This window comes from Anopheles nili, chromosome X (assembly GCF_943737925.1).
Source record: "Anopheles nili chromosome X, idAnoNiliSN_F5_01, whole genome shotgun sequence".
In the NCBI taxonomy this organism is placed as follows: Eukaryota; Metazoa; Arthropoda; class Insecta; order Diptera; family Culicidae; genus Anopheles; species Anopheles nili.
Genome location: NC_071293.1, coordinates 5,837,486 through 5,858,963, shown reverse-complemented (window position 1 = coordinate 5,858,963; position 21,478 = coordinate 5,837,486). Strand labels below are relative to the sequence as shown.

Genomic DNA, 21,478 nt, shown 5'->3' with positions numbered 1-21,478 from the left:
GCAGATCGCGCCACACTATTGAACCGAACATTCCCTAACCGTCTCTTTTCAAACGTTATCAGCTCAAGGAGGAGCCTGATTCCTTCGCGTTCGACTGTAAATTTCCTCATTCTTAGGCACTTAGGTTACACTGGGCTTTTAATACCGTTCTGGTCGATGCTAAGCAAGCTTAAAAACAAAACAAAAAATGCCGAAAGTTTGAGCGTCGTGAACACCCACCAAACTTAAAACGTAAACGAATCGAAATTGCATACTTCTGCGAACAAAAAAAAAATAAAAAGAGAGAGAAGAAAGCTCGCCGATACACAAACTGGAGCTATGAAAAATAACACAATCAATCCCACGGGCTTCATCGATCGCTCGAAAGGGGCAGTAGGAGTGAAATTGATGGAGGAAGGTTTAATTAATGGCTCATTATCTCGTCTTCACTGACATGCTATCTTCTCTCTCCCTCACTTGGTCGGAAATTTCGCCCATTGGCCCCAAAATTAGCCACCCAAAAGCCGGCCGCCATTTCGCGTCAACCCTTGCCCGCTTTTCAGCCCTTGAAAGAAAACCCGCTCGCCCTGGTTTTTCCGGTGTCTCGCGCTTCGATTGAGCTCCAATTTCGCCATCGACATCCGCCGTGGCGGGAGTTACTTTCGCTTGTCCTCGGAATGGAGCTAAATTATTGCTTTCTTAACGTGCGATTCCCCATTTCGCGTGCGTGTTTCTCCCTGCCAGCAAGGGGTTGATTGATAAAACCGCCGTCCGGTGACCGATAAAGTGAGGGTGAAGATAACTTGCTTCCGGTGGAGACGAAAGGAAAGTGGGTGGTTTGGGTGATGTACAGTAGCAAGGGCTTTGTTACACCCTTCGAATGGAGCACCCTTCGAATTCAAAATGCACCCCAATGTGAGACATTAAAAAAAAGCTAACCACTGCCTGGCGATAGCTCCTACATATGGCTTCGTACCGGTGTAGTATAAAGTGAAGATAAATAATTGAAAATTGCTTGCGACAGTGGGGTCATAAGGGAACGAGGAGTCAGAGACACGGGGTGGAGCAGGTGATTAAGGTAAATGAGCAGAAGTACGAGCGATGATAAACTACATGCCTATTTCTGAAGCGATTTCCGAAGCACCGGAGGGATAGATAGTTTTAATGCAAAAGAAGAAAAAATATAAATAGCAGCCCGCTATTGTTTCGCCGTGATTTTATGCGTGTGTGTGTGTGTGTCGAATGTGTGCGTGTGGGCGGTGGTTTTCCTTTTACGATGGGTTGGATATTTTGTTTTTCTATACGCTCTTACCATCCTCGACCGCCTAAGCGAGGGACAGGAAATCTTTCTTTTTTTTGTGTGTGTTTCTTTTGCCGCTTTCCTTAAACAAGGCGAGATAATCAAAATTGAAACTTAAATAACACGCACGCGAGAAAAGCGAAACCATCCACCCAGCTGGGGGGGTGGTTGGGGGAACGAAGGGAGGGATTTTTGTTTTTCCTCGCGCACAATTATGAAAGGAAATTGAAATTTGGAAGCAAGCCACCGGCACCACTATTCCACTTGAGGTGGAGTTTTTCTTTTCGCATTTTCTTCGCCTACACGCTTCCCGTTTTTGGTGGTGCTTGTGCCGAGCCGTAACACGCTAAACGTAAGCCTACAAAAAGCCACAACTCCTCCAAAAGCCGCGAAATGATGTACAGCTCGAAAACGGGTCGAAAAGTGAAAGAAGCCTAGCGGCGAAATTCGACACAAAAGGGTGGCCCCAGCCAGCATTTACTTCCGCCTGTTCGCCGTTCAGCTCGTGCTGTCTCACTCACTCTCTCGCGCTCTAGCTCTTAATTTAGCTTCCCAGCCCACAAGCCACATGGTCGGTGTTGTTTTGTCTTTTCTTTTTTTTTTTGGGGGGAAAATCCTATCATTCACCTTTAAAAATGGCCCCCAGGTCTAGGGGTGAATAAATGCCACTTTCGGCGCTGTCAAAAAAAAAATCGTCCATCTTGTAATGGATGGCGTTCGAGTTCCTATCGATGACGGGTGCAATGTGGCCTGCCTGATTTATCTACCATCCCTAGCTTCTTCCGTGTATTGGCTACAAACTACGCTTGTCTTCCGTTGGCCCGAACGTTTGGGCCACGTGTTAGAAGTTATCCTATCGATCATTAAATGTAAACGCACGTTTTTTTTTTGGGGTGACCGGGTCGGTTTGTGCGATGCCCGCTCCCTAACGCGTGCTCGTGTGGTTCTGGATCGTGCAGCAGCAAGTGTCATCCGTGGGGCATAACGATGACGCCTCCTGGAAAAAAAAACGGGCCGATCCCGATCGTGGCCTTACACGGCGGCAGATCGATGCTCGACGTACAGGAAGTACGTGCCGGCGGTGTACGCGAGGAAGTTAAACAACCCGAATACCTATAGTGAGAGAGAGAGCGAGATGAGAGTTAGTAAAAGTGAACACCTACACCTTTCGTGAGGGTAACAACTTACACCAGCGGCGATGTTGGAACCACGTCCATGGCCTATCAGATTCGACCAGGAAGCCAACTGCACGATGAAAGCGATGAAATACAGCAGCGTAGCAATCGCCGTGTTGATCAACTCCTGTAAGGATAAGAGACAACCAGCAACGTGAGCAGAAGATGGCGTGCTGGGTCTTAAACCTCACTCACCGTCAGAATCCAGTTGATGGGCAGGTTGAGGACCTCACGGATGCCCAACAAGTACACGAATGTCCAAAGGATGGTGGCGATGAAGAAGGTAACGACGACGAACAAAAAGAAGTGAGTACCACCGATCAGGGCCGGTGAGGCACAGGCCATGCAAATGATACCGAAAACCTGTCAAAGTACAACAACATAAAAACATACCGATTGAGGAAGTTAACTGACGTATGTTGAGGTTAAGGATTAGGTGGGTTTCTTGCATAAAGTTGGAGGAACAAAAATAAAACCAATACTCCCACAACACTATTTAATCACTCGTCCATAATGATCTTTGATCGACAGGAGTGTTCTATAATGTTTAAGACTTTTTCCCCATCACAACCTGCTGCGATCGGTTGTACTTCAAATGGAAGTTAACGTAAGATAACAAAACTAGTCATGGCCAAATAATCATTTTATTACCAAGCTCTACCTCCACGGAACACTTAAAACACTGCCATCGGTATCGTCCATCACCCACGCCAGTCGATGGCGCCATCACCCCTCGTAAAACCCCCATTCACGAAAGCCACGAATGCCAAGTGTCACCAGAAGTCAATTGAACCGGGCGCTTTCGATACACTCGTGGAATGCTTTTTTTTTGTCGGAATTCTCGTGCTCACGGTTACGACATTGATTGGGTGATTCCTCCTGCGCATAGGGGGCAGTGGATGATGAAGTCAGCACATCGTGGGCCAAGCAAAAGAGCCTTGCCCGGTTGTTGCGAGATGTCGTCAGCCGAACGTACGCAGCGAAATCACAACCCTGCAACCTACGACGAACACGGTGACTTGTGGAGGTGCCGGAGTTTGTTTGAGAGCGCCACCATAAACGAAGATGCGATGAAATGGCGCATCTGTAGCCGGTTTCGAGAGATTTATGGCTCGGGGTTGGTTTTTGCTGACGAATTTCCGGTGTTTTATTTATTTATATATCGTGCATAATGATGATCGTTCGTTATGGGACCATATCTATCCCGAACCTGTTGGATAGATGATATCCTGATCGATTAGATAAGAGCAGCTATCTCAGCAAGCAGCTCCCAGCAATTCTACAAGGGCGCGTTCTTAACACATTCCATCGCTAAATGCATTTAAAGGAATCTGTCAGCTCACCCATTTTAGGGTTTCCTTCGACGAGCTTTACAGCCGTGCTATTGATTCAGAGCAAAAACCTAGTCATCTACGGCCGCTTCACTCGCTAACAGCACTAGGCGTGCTCTGGGAACAAATAGGGACATAAATTATCGCCTTTCCAGCCGAGCGTTTCGTTTTGCGCAGGTGTCGAATGGGAACTTGTGACTAATTAGCCACCCAACGCACACAAGGGGAGCTCCAGTGCGATGCTTAAAACCAAGCTGCCAACCGTACGTATACCTTCTAGAGAGCTGGCAGCGTACCGTACCATGCGGCCTGTGACGTTGACATCTTTATTTGACAACGTCACGCTTGCCCCTTCGCCAAATCGGGAGGTCCCGGGAATGCCGAATTTGGGGATCATGGTGATAACGTTCCAGGAAGTGCGGTGTCTGTTGGCCATACCAAGCGTACCCTTCGGTTGGTCTTTGGGTTGGTATCAATCATCGTCTGGGGTGTTTGCTTTTTAAGGGCTACCCTTCCAAGCTGTGGTTCGTTCGTGTTGCGGAACAAACACCGCGAACGGAAGACACGTGTCCTCCGTGACAGGTGCTTGTTGAGAGGGTTCGCTTTTAGGCGTATGCTTCACGACGGCAGCAAAAAAAAAACAGGGGAGCTTGGGTACGATAATAATAGCATTGCCTCAGCGCAGGCGGTTTGTGTTAATGCAGCGGTTGAGTTGTGGATGCAGGTCCAAACACCAACCGCCCACATAATTGAACGGCCACGTGACGGGACTGTTGCGCAAGGGGATGACTAAGTTTCCTGGGGCTGGACCATGTTCCCAAGATTTCACACGCTTGTGGAGGGGTTGCGTGTTGCACTTTTTGGTGTTTGGTTGTTCGAGGCGGACTAATGCGGGGGATTTACAGCTTACTCTTGGCTACGGTTTGCCTCTGGACGCAGTGTGACTCATCGTGGGTGTTTGTTCCCAAAATTTTGTACGCCCATTCGTTGTGTGGACTTTGTTGAGCGCAGAATCGTTTGCTTGTGAGATGGATTCGTATGGAAGGCATGATTTTTAGGGATTCAAGATCTTGTGGGCGCTGGTTGGATGGGAGTGAAAAATGATGCGAGATATCTTTGTTCAAATTTTACGTCCAGCTTGTTTGAGAGCCGAAAAAATGAACTCATCATCCTAGATAGCTTATCAGGCTGATGAGGGAGGATGTATGTTTGGAGATTTGCACCTTTTTCATACTGCATCACGTGTTAACTCAGCTGTGGAATGCAATCAAGACAAAAAGCTAAAAAAATACCAGTATTGAGATATCGAATCTCTTATACATGCTTCGATTAGAGCGCTAATAAGAGCTCTAATAGTGGACTTTGCAAATCGTACATGAGGAGCAATGCTCTTCTCTCTTTCTTAAGAGTGAAACCATTTCGTAGATTAACCGAAAAGATGCATCCTAATGTACCAGAACGGTAACGCTCTCCTTCAAATCTCCCTGTTGTAACCCAAATTTCAGCCCTCGCCCTGCATCAGCTGCCTCGTCGGGAGAAAGTTCCGAGCTCCCAAGCGCGCGTGTGTGTGTGTTTTTTCAGCTCCACCACCACGCTTCTCTTCCCTCTTTGCGCGACATCACGCCTACCCCTACTCAGTTAGCCGACTTTCGCGACCATTAAACCATCGCTACACTGCCAATGGAAAGCAGTGGAGTGGAGACCCCTTAAAGGGGACCTAGCACCTTGAGGGAAAATTATTTGACACGTTTCTTTGTTGACCAGAACCAAGCGAAGGTTCGGTGTTTCATTCGTCGTTCGCGCGTTCCCTCACGAGCAGCGAGCGAAAGCCTGAGGACTCAGCACGCCGTCATACACCTGTGCGACAGTAAACGATAAGGCGAACGTCTAACGCAACCCGAAACGAACCGTCACCACTATAGAATGGGAACCGGCAATAGATAAACGATACAGAAGGCAGGTAAATGTACGGGTGCCCAACAGCGGCGTGTGGCAGGGGCATCATTTCCATAGCAAAACCCCCATACGGCACCTCGATTCCCGGGTTTTTCCTCGCGCAGTGGCGTCCCCGTAATGAAACCCGATGGGAAAGTGGTAAACATCGTCGGGAATGGGCCCAGCTGGGGACGGTAGAGGGGGGCAGGGGGGACCTGTTTGCTGGCTGCGTAGCATACCATAATTTTCTCCCGCATCGGCGGCAAAGCTGTGAATCAAATCATGCCGGTGCACTGAACCCGTGTGACAGAAAATGAAGGAAGAAAGATGGACTAGAAAATATTACGACCAGCGAGTGGAACGAAACGAAGGGAAGAGTGAGTGAGGAGAAAAGGAACGAGAAGAGAGAGAGAGAGAGATAGCGGAGTTGTGAGGGACGTCTAATGGACTGGGGAAACCTGTTTTCAGAGCGTTTTTCCCATTGCCGACGAGGGTTCGTACAAAACGGCTGGCAGCAGTTCTTGCTCTCATTTCCACCAGTTTGCCTTTCCACGTGAGCTTGCCAGAGAGTTCGGATAGACCTCCGGACAGCCGTGAAATAGGGTCACACTGAAAGCTGGGGAGGAGGGACACACTGCCATCGCTATTCCCGTTACATTCCGTTGTTGCTGTTGGGCGCGGGAGTCACCCGAGCCTGACACCTTCGCGTTTTTACTCCCAAAAGCAGACAGGAGGAGCTGAATCTTAACTGATCGAGCTGGTGGTAAAACGCACTGTTGGCTTGGTGTTAATTAGAACCTGGAGCAAACTGCAAGGTCGGTGAGGATCTTAATGGCATAATGCCCGATATGGTAGTTCTGTTCCTATTCATGATCTCTTCTCAGGAATCTGTCAAAGATCTGTTAGAGTTGTGGATGTCTGCAGCTCAAACTCCCGTTGATGGTTTCGCTCGAACGCCGTGACGGCAGGTTTGAAATATATAACCAAATCTCGAGGCCATCGCAACATTCCAACCGCTCATGCTCCCAGCAAAGCAATCTCAGTAGCGAGAACTCAAGCATACCACGTCGCGTGGAACACTCCCAGACCGGGCGAAGTAGCAAGTCCCTCTAGGTGCGCAAATTGGTGCCATGCCGTCAACCGGAACGATCACTAAAACATGATAGTAGCTCTCCTCCAGTGGCAAACCAAAAAGCCTCCCGAAGCCGGTTGAACACGCTCTACCGATTCGACGCCGTTTCGTTCTGGGTACCAGCAGTACCTCTAGACCCTCGTGCGGGGTCACCTCTAAAGCACCGCGTGTAGGAGTGGATCGCGTGTGGGTGTGGTCAGCTAGCGCTGTTTGCCTAACGCGCTGGAACCGATCGGGGTTGCAAACATTTGCGCTCCACGCTCAAAGACAAATCAATTGACCGTTCTTCGAACCAGCAGCAGCGCGAACCGGCACGGTCTGAGACGTGATTCGCGCGTTCGGGAGCGATTGGTGGAGTGCATTGGAATGAGCTTTAACTACTGGCACGGTTGGGGTGCAAAAGCAAAAACAAACTACCGGACGTACTTTGGTTCGAATATCGAGAGTTTGGTCCACCGTGGAACACGCTCAGCTTGCGATCGTTTCATTCCACACACGCTGGATGTGCGAGGTTCAGACCGATCGCTTCGTGAACGACCGGGGGCGAAGATGGAAATCAAAACAAAAATGATTCAAAACAGAAACCGAAGAGAAAGCGCCTTTTCTGTGTGCTGATAAACCGTGCCGAGGTTAGGTTGAAGCAGGAACCGAGCGTGAAGGGATAATTTATCGCCAGTAGCGGAACCCAAGCGATCAGACGCGCTTGTCTCCAACGCTCTGGCATTGCATGACGGAACGAAACGAACTCCAGCAGGGAACGGCAGCATCAAGCCCTCACAACCCATGTCGCCATGTGTCTCTATCTCACGTCCACACTGCCTGTAGATAAGTATATCTCAGTGAAATGTGATCGAGCGCGTGATACGTGGTATCTCCATCGATCGATTCGATCCAGGCGAAAGGAGAAAGAAAGAGAGAAAGAGAGTGAAGCAAAACCAACCGATAAAGGGAACGCTCGAATGGTGGAGAGATCGAAAGCCTCCCCGGAAGGGAAAGAACGCACCAGGTAGAGGAAGGTGCAGAATGTTGCATGACCAGTTTAGGAAGGAGCACACACAGCCGGTACGAGGTTAATGGGTTTTAGATAGCCAGACTATCCCCTTTATAGGCCGGACACAACACCGTTCCCAAACCACCGGTGCCAGAACGATCTGATCGATCCCCTTGGGACCTGGCAATTCGGACAGCGCGAGTGAGAGAGAAAGGAAAACCCGTCACTATTATTAGGTCGCACCTTTCTGTCAACCGAGAGAGACATCAATTACGGTGGCTCGAACAGTGCGCATTGTTTCGACGCGGCACGCGATATCGATGTCTACTATCTGCTGGAATTCATGATAAGCTTTCTGGGGCGGGTCATTGGGAGACAGTTCACGCTCCCGGGTTGAAGTGTTAGTAAGAACTACCCTCAAGTCCTCGCGAGAGCGAGATACTACGAAGAGCGCAATCGAATTAGAGCAATTAACTCCTGTCCAAAGCTGAGAGTGCAGTTTTTTTTTCTATCGGATAATCGAGCGATTAACCGAGGTGTGTTTGCGGAATTTAGAGTCGAACTATGTACTGCGTCAACAGGTAGACAAACATGGGCGAGCTTTTTATTATTTGCATACTTATTGACGCAAATCTTTGCGCTTATCAACGTTTGTGCTGGGATTGGCGACAAGTATACAATTGTTTCAATGAGCTGCAAGGAGCTACTGCAACTCTAAGGTAAACCATCTGCAAAAACGAATGTTCTAAGGCTGCATTCCTTTTCATGGATACGCTTCCAACTTTAATTGAAACGTATTCTACCTCTCACACATTCTCTAACTCCAATGGCTGCTGAACAACTTCTTGCCATTCGCCTCAAAATCTGGCTCCGTTTGGCCAACCTGCGCGTAGCTGCAGTTGCGGTAATTTGCGTAATCATGCGAGCATAAGCAGGCAAACAGGAAAGCCACCCCTCCAGAGCCTGGTAGGAGTGGTATGTGCGTTCTACTGCCCAGCCTAGTCTAGTCCGTAGCCTCAAACACGTCCGGACGCCCGTTGGCGTCCGTTTGACAACATCTTGCAGAAAACCCACTCAAAGCTATCTAGTACAGCTTGATACCCACCGGAACGGTACACGAGTGGGCTCAACACCTCGCGAGTACTGTGCCAAGATGTGCTCGCAAAAACCACCTGTAAGGTTCGTCAGCCACCCGGTGACAAATTCAAAATCAACCATTGTTGCGCAAACCGCAAACTGCCTTTTTTGTATGCCGACACCTTCGCCCCTAAACAAACCAAAGGCAACAACAAAAAAATGTAATAACGAAGGTTCCTCCATGAAACGCTCAAAACCTCGCCGTTTTTATCTAATCTTATCGTCCCGACAGCTCCATCGCGCTTTTGCCGCGGTTTCACCCTCCGGCTACTGAAAATCCAGCCCACGACGCGCTGAGGAAACCAACCACCCTGTTGCAAAAGGTGTACTTACCACCTGCACGATCTTCAGTATGCCCGGAATGGTGATGAAGTACTGCGTGTTGAACTTCAGCCAGTTGAGGTTGGAGTCGGGTTTGGCCTGCTCCTGGCTGGTCGGATTATTCGTTGGACCATTGCCGATCCGGTTCGGTGTCTCCACCGTTACGACCGTTTCCGACATCATACTGGCTGCTGGTCTGGGGAGGTCTAAACCGTCCTAAACCTCTGGCTAAACCGTCGGAAAATGTACGCGCGCGCGTCCCGCTAGGTTTCTATTTTTGAGTACAACCTTCCCGTTTGCTGGTTCCTGCACTTGACACAGGAGCTCACTGTGCGGTTCTACCCGGTGCCTATCGGCGTGACAAACCGGCAGGGTGATACTTTCAAAACCAAAAACAAAAAAAAAAACAATGGCGATTAAACGTCAGCGAAATTAGATTGCGATCCACCTCAGCACGCACGCACGATTTCCCGAGCTGAGGACTATTTTCCTCCGCTTCGCTTGTCTTGTTTGAATCTTTTTTTTCTTTTTCCGTTAGAACGGTTGCAACCACTGGGGAGGTTTTTTTTTCTTAGCACTCACTTTCCCGACCACAGACTGGACGTTGATGGTAAGAAGCTGATTGAAGTGTGCTCGTTCAAAAGACAGCTTTTCGATGTCGAGCTGATTGCTGATCGACGCCCCCAAAAATCCCGACGCAGCTCGCACCGACCACCTGTTCGAGAACGAGCCTGTTTCGATGTTCCTGTGGTTTGAAAAATTCGCGCACCGTGCAACACCCACCGAGCTACTAACACTGCCGTATATCACGTTGATAAGCGCACCACCGAAGATATCGGGCCGCGTTTGCAACTCTTTCACCGCGACGGGTTGGTCAAACACTGCCGGAACGAAATTCGGCGAAGTACACCCACTCACAGCAGATAGGTAACAGATCACTACGACGGAGCTACTGCTGCTGTTGCCACACGATTTTTGGTTCTTTTTGGGAGATAACTAACCGACGCGTCCGTACGATCCAGAGGGTTCACGTGTAGTGTCAGTTGAGTTCCGACCCCCATGCGGTTGAACTGGTAGAACGCGGTGTTCACGCTGCAGCAGGTCGCTCATGGGTGGCTCAATTAGGTTCGCGCGTGGCATCGAAGGGTCCAGAGGGTTTGGTGTTTTTCCCATGGCATTTTTTCTCTCCATCAAACAGGTCAAACAAATCGATAACAAACAATAAAGATGTCTTTAATGTTTTGGAATTTGATTAGAAATTATATACGAGCATGGTATGCATAATGTAAATGATGTGTTCTGTTTGAGCACCATATGGTGGTGGGAGAAATTTGCAGATGTTACGGTTGCAATCCATCATCTAATAGCTTTGCGTGAAATATCAAGCAAATTATTCACCAGGAGGTCACTTAAAGGCAAACGAATAAAAACGCTTTCAGCAGAGCTTTGCAAAAACGAAAGTGCTTCATTGTCGGTTTTCTAATAGATACACCAAATCGAATCACACACTAAGATAGTTTGGGATGGTCGTGAGCACCTAATAAGCAATCGAGAGAAAATCAAACCTCTCAATATTTGAAACCAACCGCGCAAGAGTAAAGCCAATGCGTTGTGTACAAATCGATACATTTTATGTTCGTGTATAATTGCTTTAAATTACCTTAAAAGTAAAGGGACGACAATGTGTTTTGAAATTAGAAACCATGGAAGCCAACCGGAGAAATCACAACATGCTGTAATATAATCCCAAATAGCTAACAGCAGCATAAGAGCCTTTTATTTGCGCTGTCCAAAGCTGCCAGTTATAAACCGCTATAAGCCTATAAAACACCTTTCTTTTCGAGAGAAAGGTAATGAGTTTTGGATTCCGTTCACCTGTACATGCCACTCACCGGCACTCAATAAAAATTGATTCATCTGGCTGCGTCATGATCTAGCAGCATCGCAGCACGCAGCCACAAGCTTAGCCACGCAGCCGCAAGCTTAAATGCAGCGCTCGCGGCGCCGGCCAAAGGTGATTCAATCCAATTTCAATAAAACATCGTACATGCCGATCAGCAAAACATGTTAAATGATGCTAGCAACACTAGTCCTCGATTGCATGACGATTGCGCCGTAGATATTAACAGGTATTCAAGCGAAAAATCGAAGGCCAGCAACACCGTCATCTCCGTAACGCTGGCGCCCTCTACATTGGTGTGCTATAAAAAGTTTGCAAAGCGGGTCAATCGAGGGCACGATTTTACAGAGGCGTACATAATCCACCGATCAGTTGCAGTTAAAAACCGAAGGTTAGCCAGTTTAAATGGAAAACTTTCGAGCTTAAACTGCGCCTGGGATGGTGGAAGGTTGGAGCTAAAACCAACGCGGAAAGCTCACCCGGAAATCTTCCACAAGCAGTCTCACCCACTCCAGCTTGCTACCCTTACACGTGGCAGCAGTAAAAAGCGTATCACTCCATGACGCACCTTTCGGAACGGTTTTCTCTCTCTCTCTCTCTCGTGGATCGTTCTGTTACGCGTTTCGGTCCTGTAACGCAATCTCCTTCCCTGCCAGCGCTGATCCCGGGGCTCTTCCTTTATGTTTTACGTTTCATTCCACCCCTCTGCATCCTGCTTGCCTGAGCTTAAAGTTTTTCACCACCAGAAAAAAGAAAAGCCACTCGGAAAACGGCGCGCAAGTTCGAAAGCAATTTCGCGACGCAATTGTAAGCGCGGTGCTGGTGGCAGCCGGTATGCAAAGTGGGTGCCACCGGAACTTGACCCACAAACGGAACGTGGTCATGCGGGGAAAGGGGGGGCCTGCGTGGTTAGAGAGGGGTTGCTCAATGTCAAACCGGCACGAACTATCCCTCCAGAAATAGGTCATCGTTTTGGTCCACAATCGATGGGGTTTTCCCTGCGGGAAATGGGTAAATGTTAGAAGAGAAATTTGGGGAGGTATTCAGGGGGGTGGGAGGAGGATGGTTGGGAAACATCGATGATAAAACTACGCTTCGATGTGAAAACCCCAGAACGGTGCCATAAATACAGGTGGCACTTAAATGTCCCGAGCAGCGCGAACCTCCCCTTCGCCTTCAGGTGAAGCGGGAGAAAGTTTTTCCTTTTCCAACCAACCACCGCCCCCACCCGTCGGCCTTCTCCTGCCCCGCTCGCCGACCCTGTGGTGGCTTTCGTTCACTTTTTCTTAAAGTAAACAGCACCGGGTAAGCAATAAGCGCGCGGAAGAGAGCTTTGCAAGTCAATTGCGGGTCGATTTTTCTTCGTCCACTTTTCCGCGAGGAGGATGACGAGGAAGAAAGCGACGGGGGGAAGGAGGGCAGTTGTGCATTGTTTCATTCTAACGAGCCCCATCGCATTGCCACTCCCTCCCATCCCTGCCGTGGGCTTTTCCTTGCCTCATGGAGGCGCTTGATGGCTTTTTATCGTGGTTATTATTTTTTGCGCTCCTGCAAACCGCCCCATCCTGCCGTTCCGTTTTCGTGTGTTTGACCCCGATTGGGACCGCTAGATGACCTCGGGTGGGGGTGGTAGAATGCTAGGAGAAGCGGGAAAAAGTCGTGCATAAGTGCTTTGAATATTTAATCATCAATGCAACGGTGCAACAAAGTACCGCCCGAAGCTCGAACCCGGTTCGGAAACTCGAAGCAAAGTTTCTCGGCGCAAAAGTATTATTCTAGCCGCTTGGGAGGGGGCTTTTTTTCCTATTTATTTATGTGCCCCTAATTTGCCATTGTCTGTTTTAAGGAAAGTTTCGTGTGCATTAATGACTAAATCGAAGAAACCGATCGATTGTTTGGTACCCCATAAGAGTGCTGACTGATGGAAACCTCATGACACCGTGTCGCAAAAGTGATGTTTTTTGTTAGGATCCTTTTTTTATGATTAACCAATAATTCATCGCTCCTCGAAGGATAACGTGTGTCTGTTGCCTACCATTGAAACTAAGCCGGATTACGCACAATTGTCGTCTTTGGGCGCTCTTCATTCGTTGGCTTTTTTTTGTGTGCAGTAAAATGGAAATTTTCAACCTTCCGGCACCGGTTCGACCTTCCGCACGACTGCACTGACGTCATCAGCGGCTGGCCGTGGTGTGATTTCCAGTCACGTGCAGCTCAGCTTCAAGGGTAGTTAGTTGGTTTTTCCCAACCCAGAGGGAGATGATTTAACTTTCATAACCAATCAGTTACTTCCGATTAAAAGAACATTTTATAACGCCGAAATTATAATAAAATTTACTGCAAAAGAAGTTTGTGTACGTGAGTGAACGAGAGACAAAGAGAGAGAGAGAAAGATAAATTGTATGAGAGTGAATGAGAAAGAAAATGCCCGGAAAAACGCCTGCTCATCAGCAAACCCTGAAACGGTGTGGTCTGATGCTGGTTTTTGCTGCACAAAAAAATCGGAAGTCAGGTTGCGGGTGGACGAGGAAATGCCTTTTCCTCTCCCAGTTTTCTCCTCCCCCCCTCGTTCCCTTTAACGCCCCATCTCACCCACTTCAGGCTTCGGCTGGGAAGTGGAAAAACGAACGGACCGTGTGGTTGGATTATTAGCCATGAATAATAACTTGCTGAATTTTGATCAATTGCATGTGCGATCACCGTGAAGCCAGCGGCAGAGGAATGAAAAAAAGTAATGAAAAAGCGATAGAGGACAGTAGAGCGAGAGGGAGGGCGATAGAAAATTAAATGTATAAAGCACGACACATCCCGTCCTGTTTGGTTTGATCGATAAACTTATCGAAAGTAGCCACTTTTTGGGATATTTTTGGCATCCTTCAAACAAAACCGCCATTTTCCCACCGGTCAACGCTCATTTCCGGGCTCGGGGTGCGTTTGGAAGGGGCAAAAAACCCCCCGATGTCACCCGAATTTAGCGCACGGTTCATTGGACCCGAATTGCGCGCATTGCACGACCCGGGTTAGGGAAATGCAATGGAAAACCGGCACCCCGGGAAAACAACGGAAAACTCCTCAACCAAAATAAAAAAAAAATGGAGGCTAGCGGGTGTGGTTGAGGGTGACGAACGAAGATGCGGTTTTGTGCCGAACCACCCTGTGCGCGTCCCACAATCAGTACCGGAGGAGCAATCAAGCGCTAGAGATAGTACGTGTGAGAAGGGAGTGTATAAAAAAGAAAAACGTCCGGGGAACAAAATGTGACACGATGAGCATGAGGGTGCGAGGGGTGAGGGGGTGAAGCGCGACACATGGTGGGGTGTGTGAAATATGTTTTATGGGGTTGTAGTGGCGATGTTCCTTTCTCCCATCATCCCTAGCAGGAGGGTGAAAGGAGAGGGTGAGAGAGTGAGAGAGAGAGAGAGAGAGAGAGGGGGGGGGGGAGGCAGTGGGGCGTTCCGATGTTTGGTCGGGCATGAATTTATTATGCGATTTTGATGAAAATATCTGCCCGGCATAATAAATAGGCGCAGCTCGAGTTTTGAACCTTAAACCCTCCTTTCACCTGCTTTGCCATCCGCGCGATTGATCCCTCGCTCGTTGTCGATTTATCGTCCAAATGAAGAGCCCATGGCTACCGGCTTTTTCCTTTCTCTCGCTTCCCGCCCGCTCGCCGGACAATATGATGCGGGAAAACGGCACCTGGACAATGGACTGGTCGAGCGCGAAATGAAACCAACCGCTACAAAGTGACTGGCCCTCGAACGGGGATGGGTTGAAGGGGTGTTTAGGGGGGGGGGGGGGAGGGTTGGGGACGTTTTTTAGATGTGCATCGCGGTGCAGCTCAAACATCGATATGCAGCTGCCGGAACCAAACGTTGCGTGGTTCCAAAACTCCACGTTCAATAGAAATAGACAGCATACGTGAAGGTGCAATAGAGGGTGGTTGGAGAAGGGAAGGGTAGGGGGAAAATTTCAATTAAATTCCATCACTAACCAATATCGAATTCCCGGATCTCCTCACTCCACCCCGTGCGTCAGCGTGCCATAAAACGCAAAAGGGCCGTCGAGCCGATCAGCCAACAAGTAGAGAAGTCGTGCTTTAGGGCGCGACGAAGAGAACCGCCTCCCCAGCGGCACGTGTTTCAGGACGTAGTTTTTTTTTCTCGTTTTGTTCTGCGTGCGATGCTTTGTTTCCCGCGGGTTCGGCAGATCGCACAAAATTTACACACCAATACCACCGCACGCTGCTGACCGGCAATATGGCGGGAAAGCTGGGAGATGGTTTGTCAGGCGCGATATAACCTGCAAAATGAACAACCCTGGTGCGGGAGGCGAACACAAAGCGATTAGGTCGACGTCCCTCCGCTCCCTGCACCGAACAGGGAACCCCTCGATACCCCAACTGCTCCCTTGGGTGGCGATTGTGTAATGGATAGGCTCGACACGCTCACCAATACTCCCGCGGTCTAATGAGGCGCCGTGTACACCTGGGGTGACAGCCTTTCAAAAAGTCTATCGAAACCGCAACAAGTACCATCAATTAGTAGCCGTTAGTAAGTGTGCCATTGTGTAATTACTGGCTTGAAAGAAGGGCGCGTGTACGTTGGTAGGTTAGAACGATAGCCTACTGGTGAGGATGTTACGGCAGAATGGCTGGTTTGATGACGTCCTTCGTCCAATGTCTTCTGGACACGCACACGCATGAACACCGGCGAGGTTTAGGTAGGTTTTGTAGAGCGCTAGATCCCGAACACCTCAACTAACTACATGACATTAGGTTCTTGAACCCTGTGCGACCTCTAGCGGGCTTATTAGCGCTATCACCAAAGCCCGTTGTGTTGTCGCCGTGGCGATGATTTAACAAAACGTTCGAGCATTCACCTTCGTGGTGCGGTTAAAAAAGAAAAAGAATGAAAGAAAAGAAACGCGCCCTGGATTCAGATTGGATGTGCCAAAGACCGCTCGGTTCGTCATCGTTTATGCATGAACGGGATCACAATTTTCGTGCACCGGGGCGCTTTCTCGGACGTGCAAGATGGCGCCCAACTGACAGCGTTGTTCGAGGCATCATCACATCTCGTCGAATCCCTCCACTCGCCGAAAAAAAAAAAAAGAAACCGTACGGCGGGCGTATGAATATTGGATCAATCCAATTACAAGCAGGTGTGCCCGGCAGGTGACCGTGTCCAACCTGGGGACACGATTCGTGCCGCTGTTTGGACGGTTGCGGCTTTTTAAACTTTCATAGCCCGCCGGTATTCTCTGCGCGCTTCTCGATGGCGTCTCAACGTTCGGCCGAAGGACGACGCGCTTATTATAATGCTGATGAGACGGGAATCGAGGTGTCGCACGGTTTTGCGACCGGAAGCGGGCGAGATTCGCGCCTTTAAGGATCGCAACTCGCAGGGGGAAAAAAATGGCGTAAACAGGGAGAAGGAAGAGAAGGAGAGAGAGAGAGTTAAAGGGGGGAAAAGAAAAATGGCGCCGAAAGCGATATATCCACCCGAAGGTGTATCGCTTCCATCGAACGCGCCTGCCAGCAAACGAGTTAACTCGACTCCAGAAACGGGCAGAGTGAAACTTTTAATTGAATACCTTTCTTCCGGTGCCGGGTTCGGTGCATTCTTAAGGGAACATCCCCAGCTCAACGTCCAGCTTGAGAAAGGGCGGGTGAATGTGGAACAAAAGAGCCCTAACGAAAGAGCAAGAGAGCGAGAGAGAGAGTTGGGAAAATAAAATAAATAATGATGAAATTATGCGCCAACGAAAGCACGAAAATAAGGGCCACATCACTCCCGCGAGGCATTGGCAGCCTCCGTCTGGTTGCGTTTCCTTTCGGGCGTTAGACCCACCTGACAGCCCAACAAGGGTAAGATTTAACTTAAACTCCAGCAGAAATTGCATTCCCTGAAAGGAAAAGCGAGCGAAGAAGTGAACACAAACCAACAACGCGGGGAGGAGAAACAAAAAAACGTACACGATCCTGGCTAGTTCTAATGGTAATAATGAGGATGATGATGCTGAACAGCAAAAACCTGCTGGAAAACCCACGGTGAAGCTCGGAAAAAGGCGCGGTGGAAAGCGGACAAAAAGCCACCCCGGGGGAGGGGCAGGTTTTTCCTGCAGGTCGTGCAGTTGGTGTGAACTTTGTTTTGCATTTCATCGTTCGCGTTTGTTTTTTTCTCTCCACCGAGCGGGAGTTTTCTTTTTCTTCGGTGCGTTTTCCCCCACCGCGGTGAAACAAGAGTAGTTTATCTCTTACATCAGCGCGTCCGGCGGCGTTATCTTTCATTATTATTTTTCATCCCCCACCACATTGTTTCGCTTTTCCGACCAGGGTGTCGGGTTCATGAAGGCAGCCCGAAGAAGGGCGCAATAATTTGCAATATTCCATTCCCGGTTCCGTCCCGGGGGTGGCTTGGGCGCTTTGTTTTCCACAGCGCCATCCACCGTGGGTGGCGAAGAAGCGGGTCTGGAAAGTTGGCCAAACAAGGAGGCTCGGTTGTCTTCGATAAATTCATTAGCGTGCTTTTTTTTTCATTCCCTGCCTCGGAAAATCGGTGTACCGTTTCATGATTGGCCAAAGCCAGATTATTGTGTGTTTTTTTGTTGTTTTCCACCCCCATCCGGAAAGTACGGCACGCAAAATGGGTTTCCTTTTGCTGTTGCTTTTTCCGATCCCGCGCGAACGACGATCCTTGCTGCTGTTGCGTTTCGAATGGAAGGCCCCCTTTTTCAAGCCGGTTTGGAGCGTAATGATTGTGTCATTTGATCGCGAAACGAGCTTTTACGATGGGGGTCAATGGCTGCGCGGGTGGTTAAATAAGGTCCTATTGGCGTTTAACAAGCAAACAACGATAATACTCGAAAGCACCCCCCGCACTAAACGGGCCCATAAAATGCCGCAAATAAGCGACCGTTGTGATTCCGTGAGCGAACTCCAACTCAACTCACCGTTGTAAACGACAGAGTTTAAACCATAATCAGCGCCCAATTGCGTTTTAGCGCGGATTAATTACGCTGGCTTAGGTGGCACCGAAAGCACGTGCGCACGTTTCCATTAAGCTAGTCAACGCGGGGGAAAGATAATTTCAAATTGCCGAATTTGCACGTTTCGAATCGCGGCCTTTCCGTTTTATTTTTGTGTCGACTGAACGCTCAAACAGACGGCCAGACCGGATGGCTCTGGTCTGGTGATGATTTATGTCCTCGTTCTGGTTTGCCCTTCGATTCCACTCAGCCCTTCCGCCCGCAAAAAGCCCACCATTATGCGGGTGGAAAAGCGCGGGAAAACGCGCGCGCGAAACTGATTTCGTGATATTTAATTTGCTCTATAAGTGGTCTTGTTAAGCGGCGTTGCGTGACGCGCCGTAAATAAAGCCCATAATGGAACGTCATCATTCGGTGGTGAAGAGAGGGCGTGGGAGGGGGGGGGGGGGTTGCGGGGGAATGGAGGAATAAAAAGAGATTAAAGGACGCGGCTCTCCCACCCATCTGACCAAAAAAAAGGAGACGAAACACGGCCAAACGGTGACGAGACGATTAAAATGACATAAATAAAATTAAAGATAACGCACCGTAAGCTGTTTCGGAAGCTTGGCGCGTGCTCCCTTCGAAGGGCCGGGTTTTTGTGGAAATTGTTCATCTCGTCATAATCCGCCTCCCACGCAGCGATAAGGCGTCAATGTTCGAACGAACCCAGGAGGGGTCGAAAACTTTAGCCGAAAACCTTCTTTCTGTGCGCTTGCTTCGCCGAAGGAAAACCGCCATTCATCCCGCGGAAGCGCCTTTTTGCATGGCTTTTTTTTGCTTGCTTGCTGGGCTCATGACTTAGAACGGCTCAGAAGGAACGTTTTGGGTTGTTGGTAGAAAGGGCGCGCAGGTCGTTGGTCGCGTTATAAATTACAACAATCGATTGCGGTGGTGGAAAACCACGCGTGACTCCTGAGCTAGAACGTCTAAGTCATCTCTCCTGGGACCGATTAAGAGCTGGCCTGTTTCCGGTACATTTCCACCGCGAGTCGGGAGAAAAAAAAACGAAACGCCTAACAAATCGAGCATCTTTAACGGTTAAAGCGATGTGAAAATAGAACACCCACACACAAACACAAACACCAATGCCGCACACCGAGAGGGAAACTTTTTGGAAAACCCCCGAACCTGTCCATCTGGCGACGGAGACAAATCTCGCCTTCCTGCGAGCTGACGCGACCTGAATCCCTCCCAAGGACACTTCGCCGGTCGCTTTCGGAATGGATTAATACATTTTCCGAATCCTTTTTCACCTCCCCCCGGGCTTTCGTGGCTTCTTTGCTGCCACCCTGCTACCTGTCACTCCCGCCGGTACACTTAGCATCGCCTCGGTGGCGTGATTTTCCGCCGGGCCTAACTTTTCACGGAAATTGATGGCACCAAGCGGCGGGAAAGGATCACGGGCCCGTCCGGAAAAAGGGATCGCTTTTAAATAGTGCGCGGTACGGTTTGGCCCCCGCGAGCACCAGTGGACGTGGCTCGAAAGGAGACCATTAATCATGGGCGATGAATTCGTCCCGCACCGTCTTCGCTTCCGGTAATGGTGCCCTTCCGGTGGGCGCGGTTTGACGTTGATTTTGCTATGGTTTGGGGTTTTGATTGGCGGAGATTTTCCCGACCGCTGGTTTAGCAGCTCCCGAGATGAATGGTGCATTTATTTGAGCGCTTGAAGGCCAGGATGCTTGACTTTTTGATGCCTCAAGTGTGCAACTATGTGTGTATAAACGAACGCAGGACGAACAGCTTTCAAGCAGGCGTATTTAGGCTGGCTTAAAGCACATCAGTTGGGTGAGAATTTCATTGACATCGAAAGAGTATCCGCTCAAAACGGAAAAATCCCACCGGTTTTCGGTGCACTTGTCACAAACTTCTGACAATTCCGAAACAAGATGGAAACTTTTGCCCCACTTCGAAGCGAACCCACCGGGATCGGTCTCATTTCCCGGGAATTGCGCAACGCCAGCGGAGGTCACCGAGCGCCCGAGTGCTATGTCAAAAAATTGAAACCTCCAAAACGTCAAACTGGGCTTCCATTGTGCGAGGTGGACCGCAAACTTTCGTCTGCTTTTTTCTTTCACGCCGCTCTAAAGTTAATCAAAAAAGAAGAAAATGGCCCACAAAATGGCGGCCACCGAATGCATGCGCATGGTACATAAAATGATTTAAAGAGAAAAAAATACGCCACCGATTAAGCTGACTTCTGGCCCTCATTGATCAAGAAACGAGTCCTTCTCCCTTTCTCCGTGTCTGTGCCATAAACCCCGCATCCTCCCGCCCTTTAGAAAGGGGACACCCCACGGCGGAAAGGATCCCGAAATGCGTCCCCGTCCCGGTGCGGTCTTCAATCAAATTTATTTGCCCATTTGGTGCGCTACGCTCCTTTTGCTGCTCATTTTGTTCGCGCGCAACCGTTAGTCAATTTTGCGTGCGAAGAAAAACCCCACCCACCCGTTCCCGGCCGGCGGGAAAAGGGAATAATAAGCCGTAATTGGGGAGCTCATTTTCACCTCGCCTGGGTTGGAATAATAGCAAACATGGCAGCATATACACCCGAAACGGGCGATTGGCGCGCAAATGGACGACCGGGCGCATATTTTATGCTCCCGGGGTGGCATTTTGGAACCCCCCCGTTCCTCTTATCCCTAGCGCGACCATCCTGCGACCCAGGATGGCCCTCTTTATGGCCCTATTATCACTTCTCGGGCAGGTTCTGGTTGGCGCGCCGGGCAATTGTTTGGATTACTGTTTAGCGTCGGGTTTTCTGCGCTCGCCGATTTGCGGTCGATTCCCCAAAGGGTGCAGAAAGGGGGGGGGGGGAGGGGGGAATTGGGTGGAAAATTATGCTCCCACCACCCACAACCCCGAAAGCGGTGCCGGCTTTGATTGCACACAAAAACGCGAACGGATCTGACTGCAAAATGGCGGCAGGTTGGCGAGCATTTATCATTCGTCCTGCCCACCGAGGTCATTGTGTGTGTGTGTGTGATGGGTGTATGCCCCTTCCGATATGACCCTCCCCTCCCCGCACACTCCCCCTTGTGCTCCTCGCCCTGCTCCAAGAGAGCTATTAAAATGGGATCCGTTTTCCGGGCGCGCGCTTTCTAAGGGTGGGATTTTCCCAACTTCCCGCCCCTAGGACGAGGTCCCGTGGTGAGGTCACCCGGGGGCCAGCTGCCGATGGAACCAAAAGGGGGGGGATGATAAATCATTCAGCAAACCATTGTCGCCCTCCGCGGGTTCCAACC

At 49.6% G+C, this 21,478-nt stretch overlaps 1 protein-coding gene across 1 annotated transcript; it reads right to left on the bottom strand.

The window, feature by feature from the left end:
- Positions 1-1,996: 1,996 nt before the first annotated feature.
- Positions 1,997-9,597, bottom strand: LOC128728770 (CKLF-like MARVEL transmembrane domain-containing protein 4). Its single transcript, XM_053822415.1, has 4 exons — positions 9,314-9,597; positions 2,650-2,817; positions 2,468-2,581; positions 1,997-2,392 (listed from the first exon to the last, which is right to left on the bottom strand). The coding sequence occupies exons 1-4, from the start codon at positions 9,482-9,484 to the stop codon at positions 2,312-2,314; spliced, it is 534 nt and encodes a 177-aa protein (XP_053678390.1). The 5' UTR covers positions 9,485-9,597; the 3' UTR covers positions 1,997-2,311.
- Positions 9,598-21,478: the final 11,881 nt, after the last annotated feature.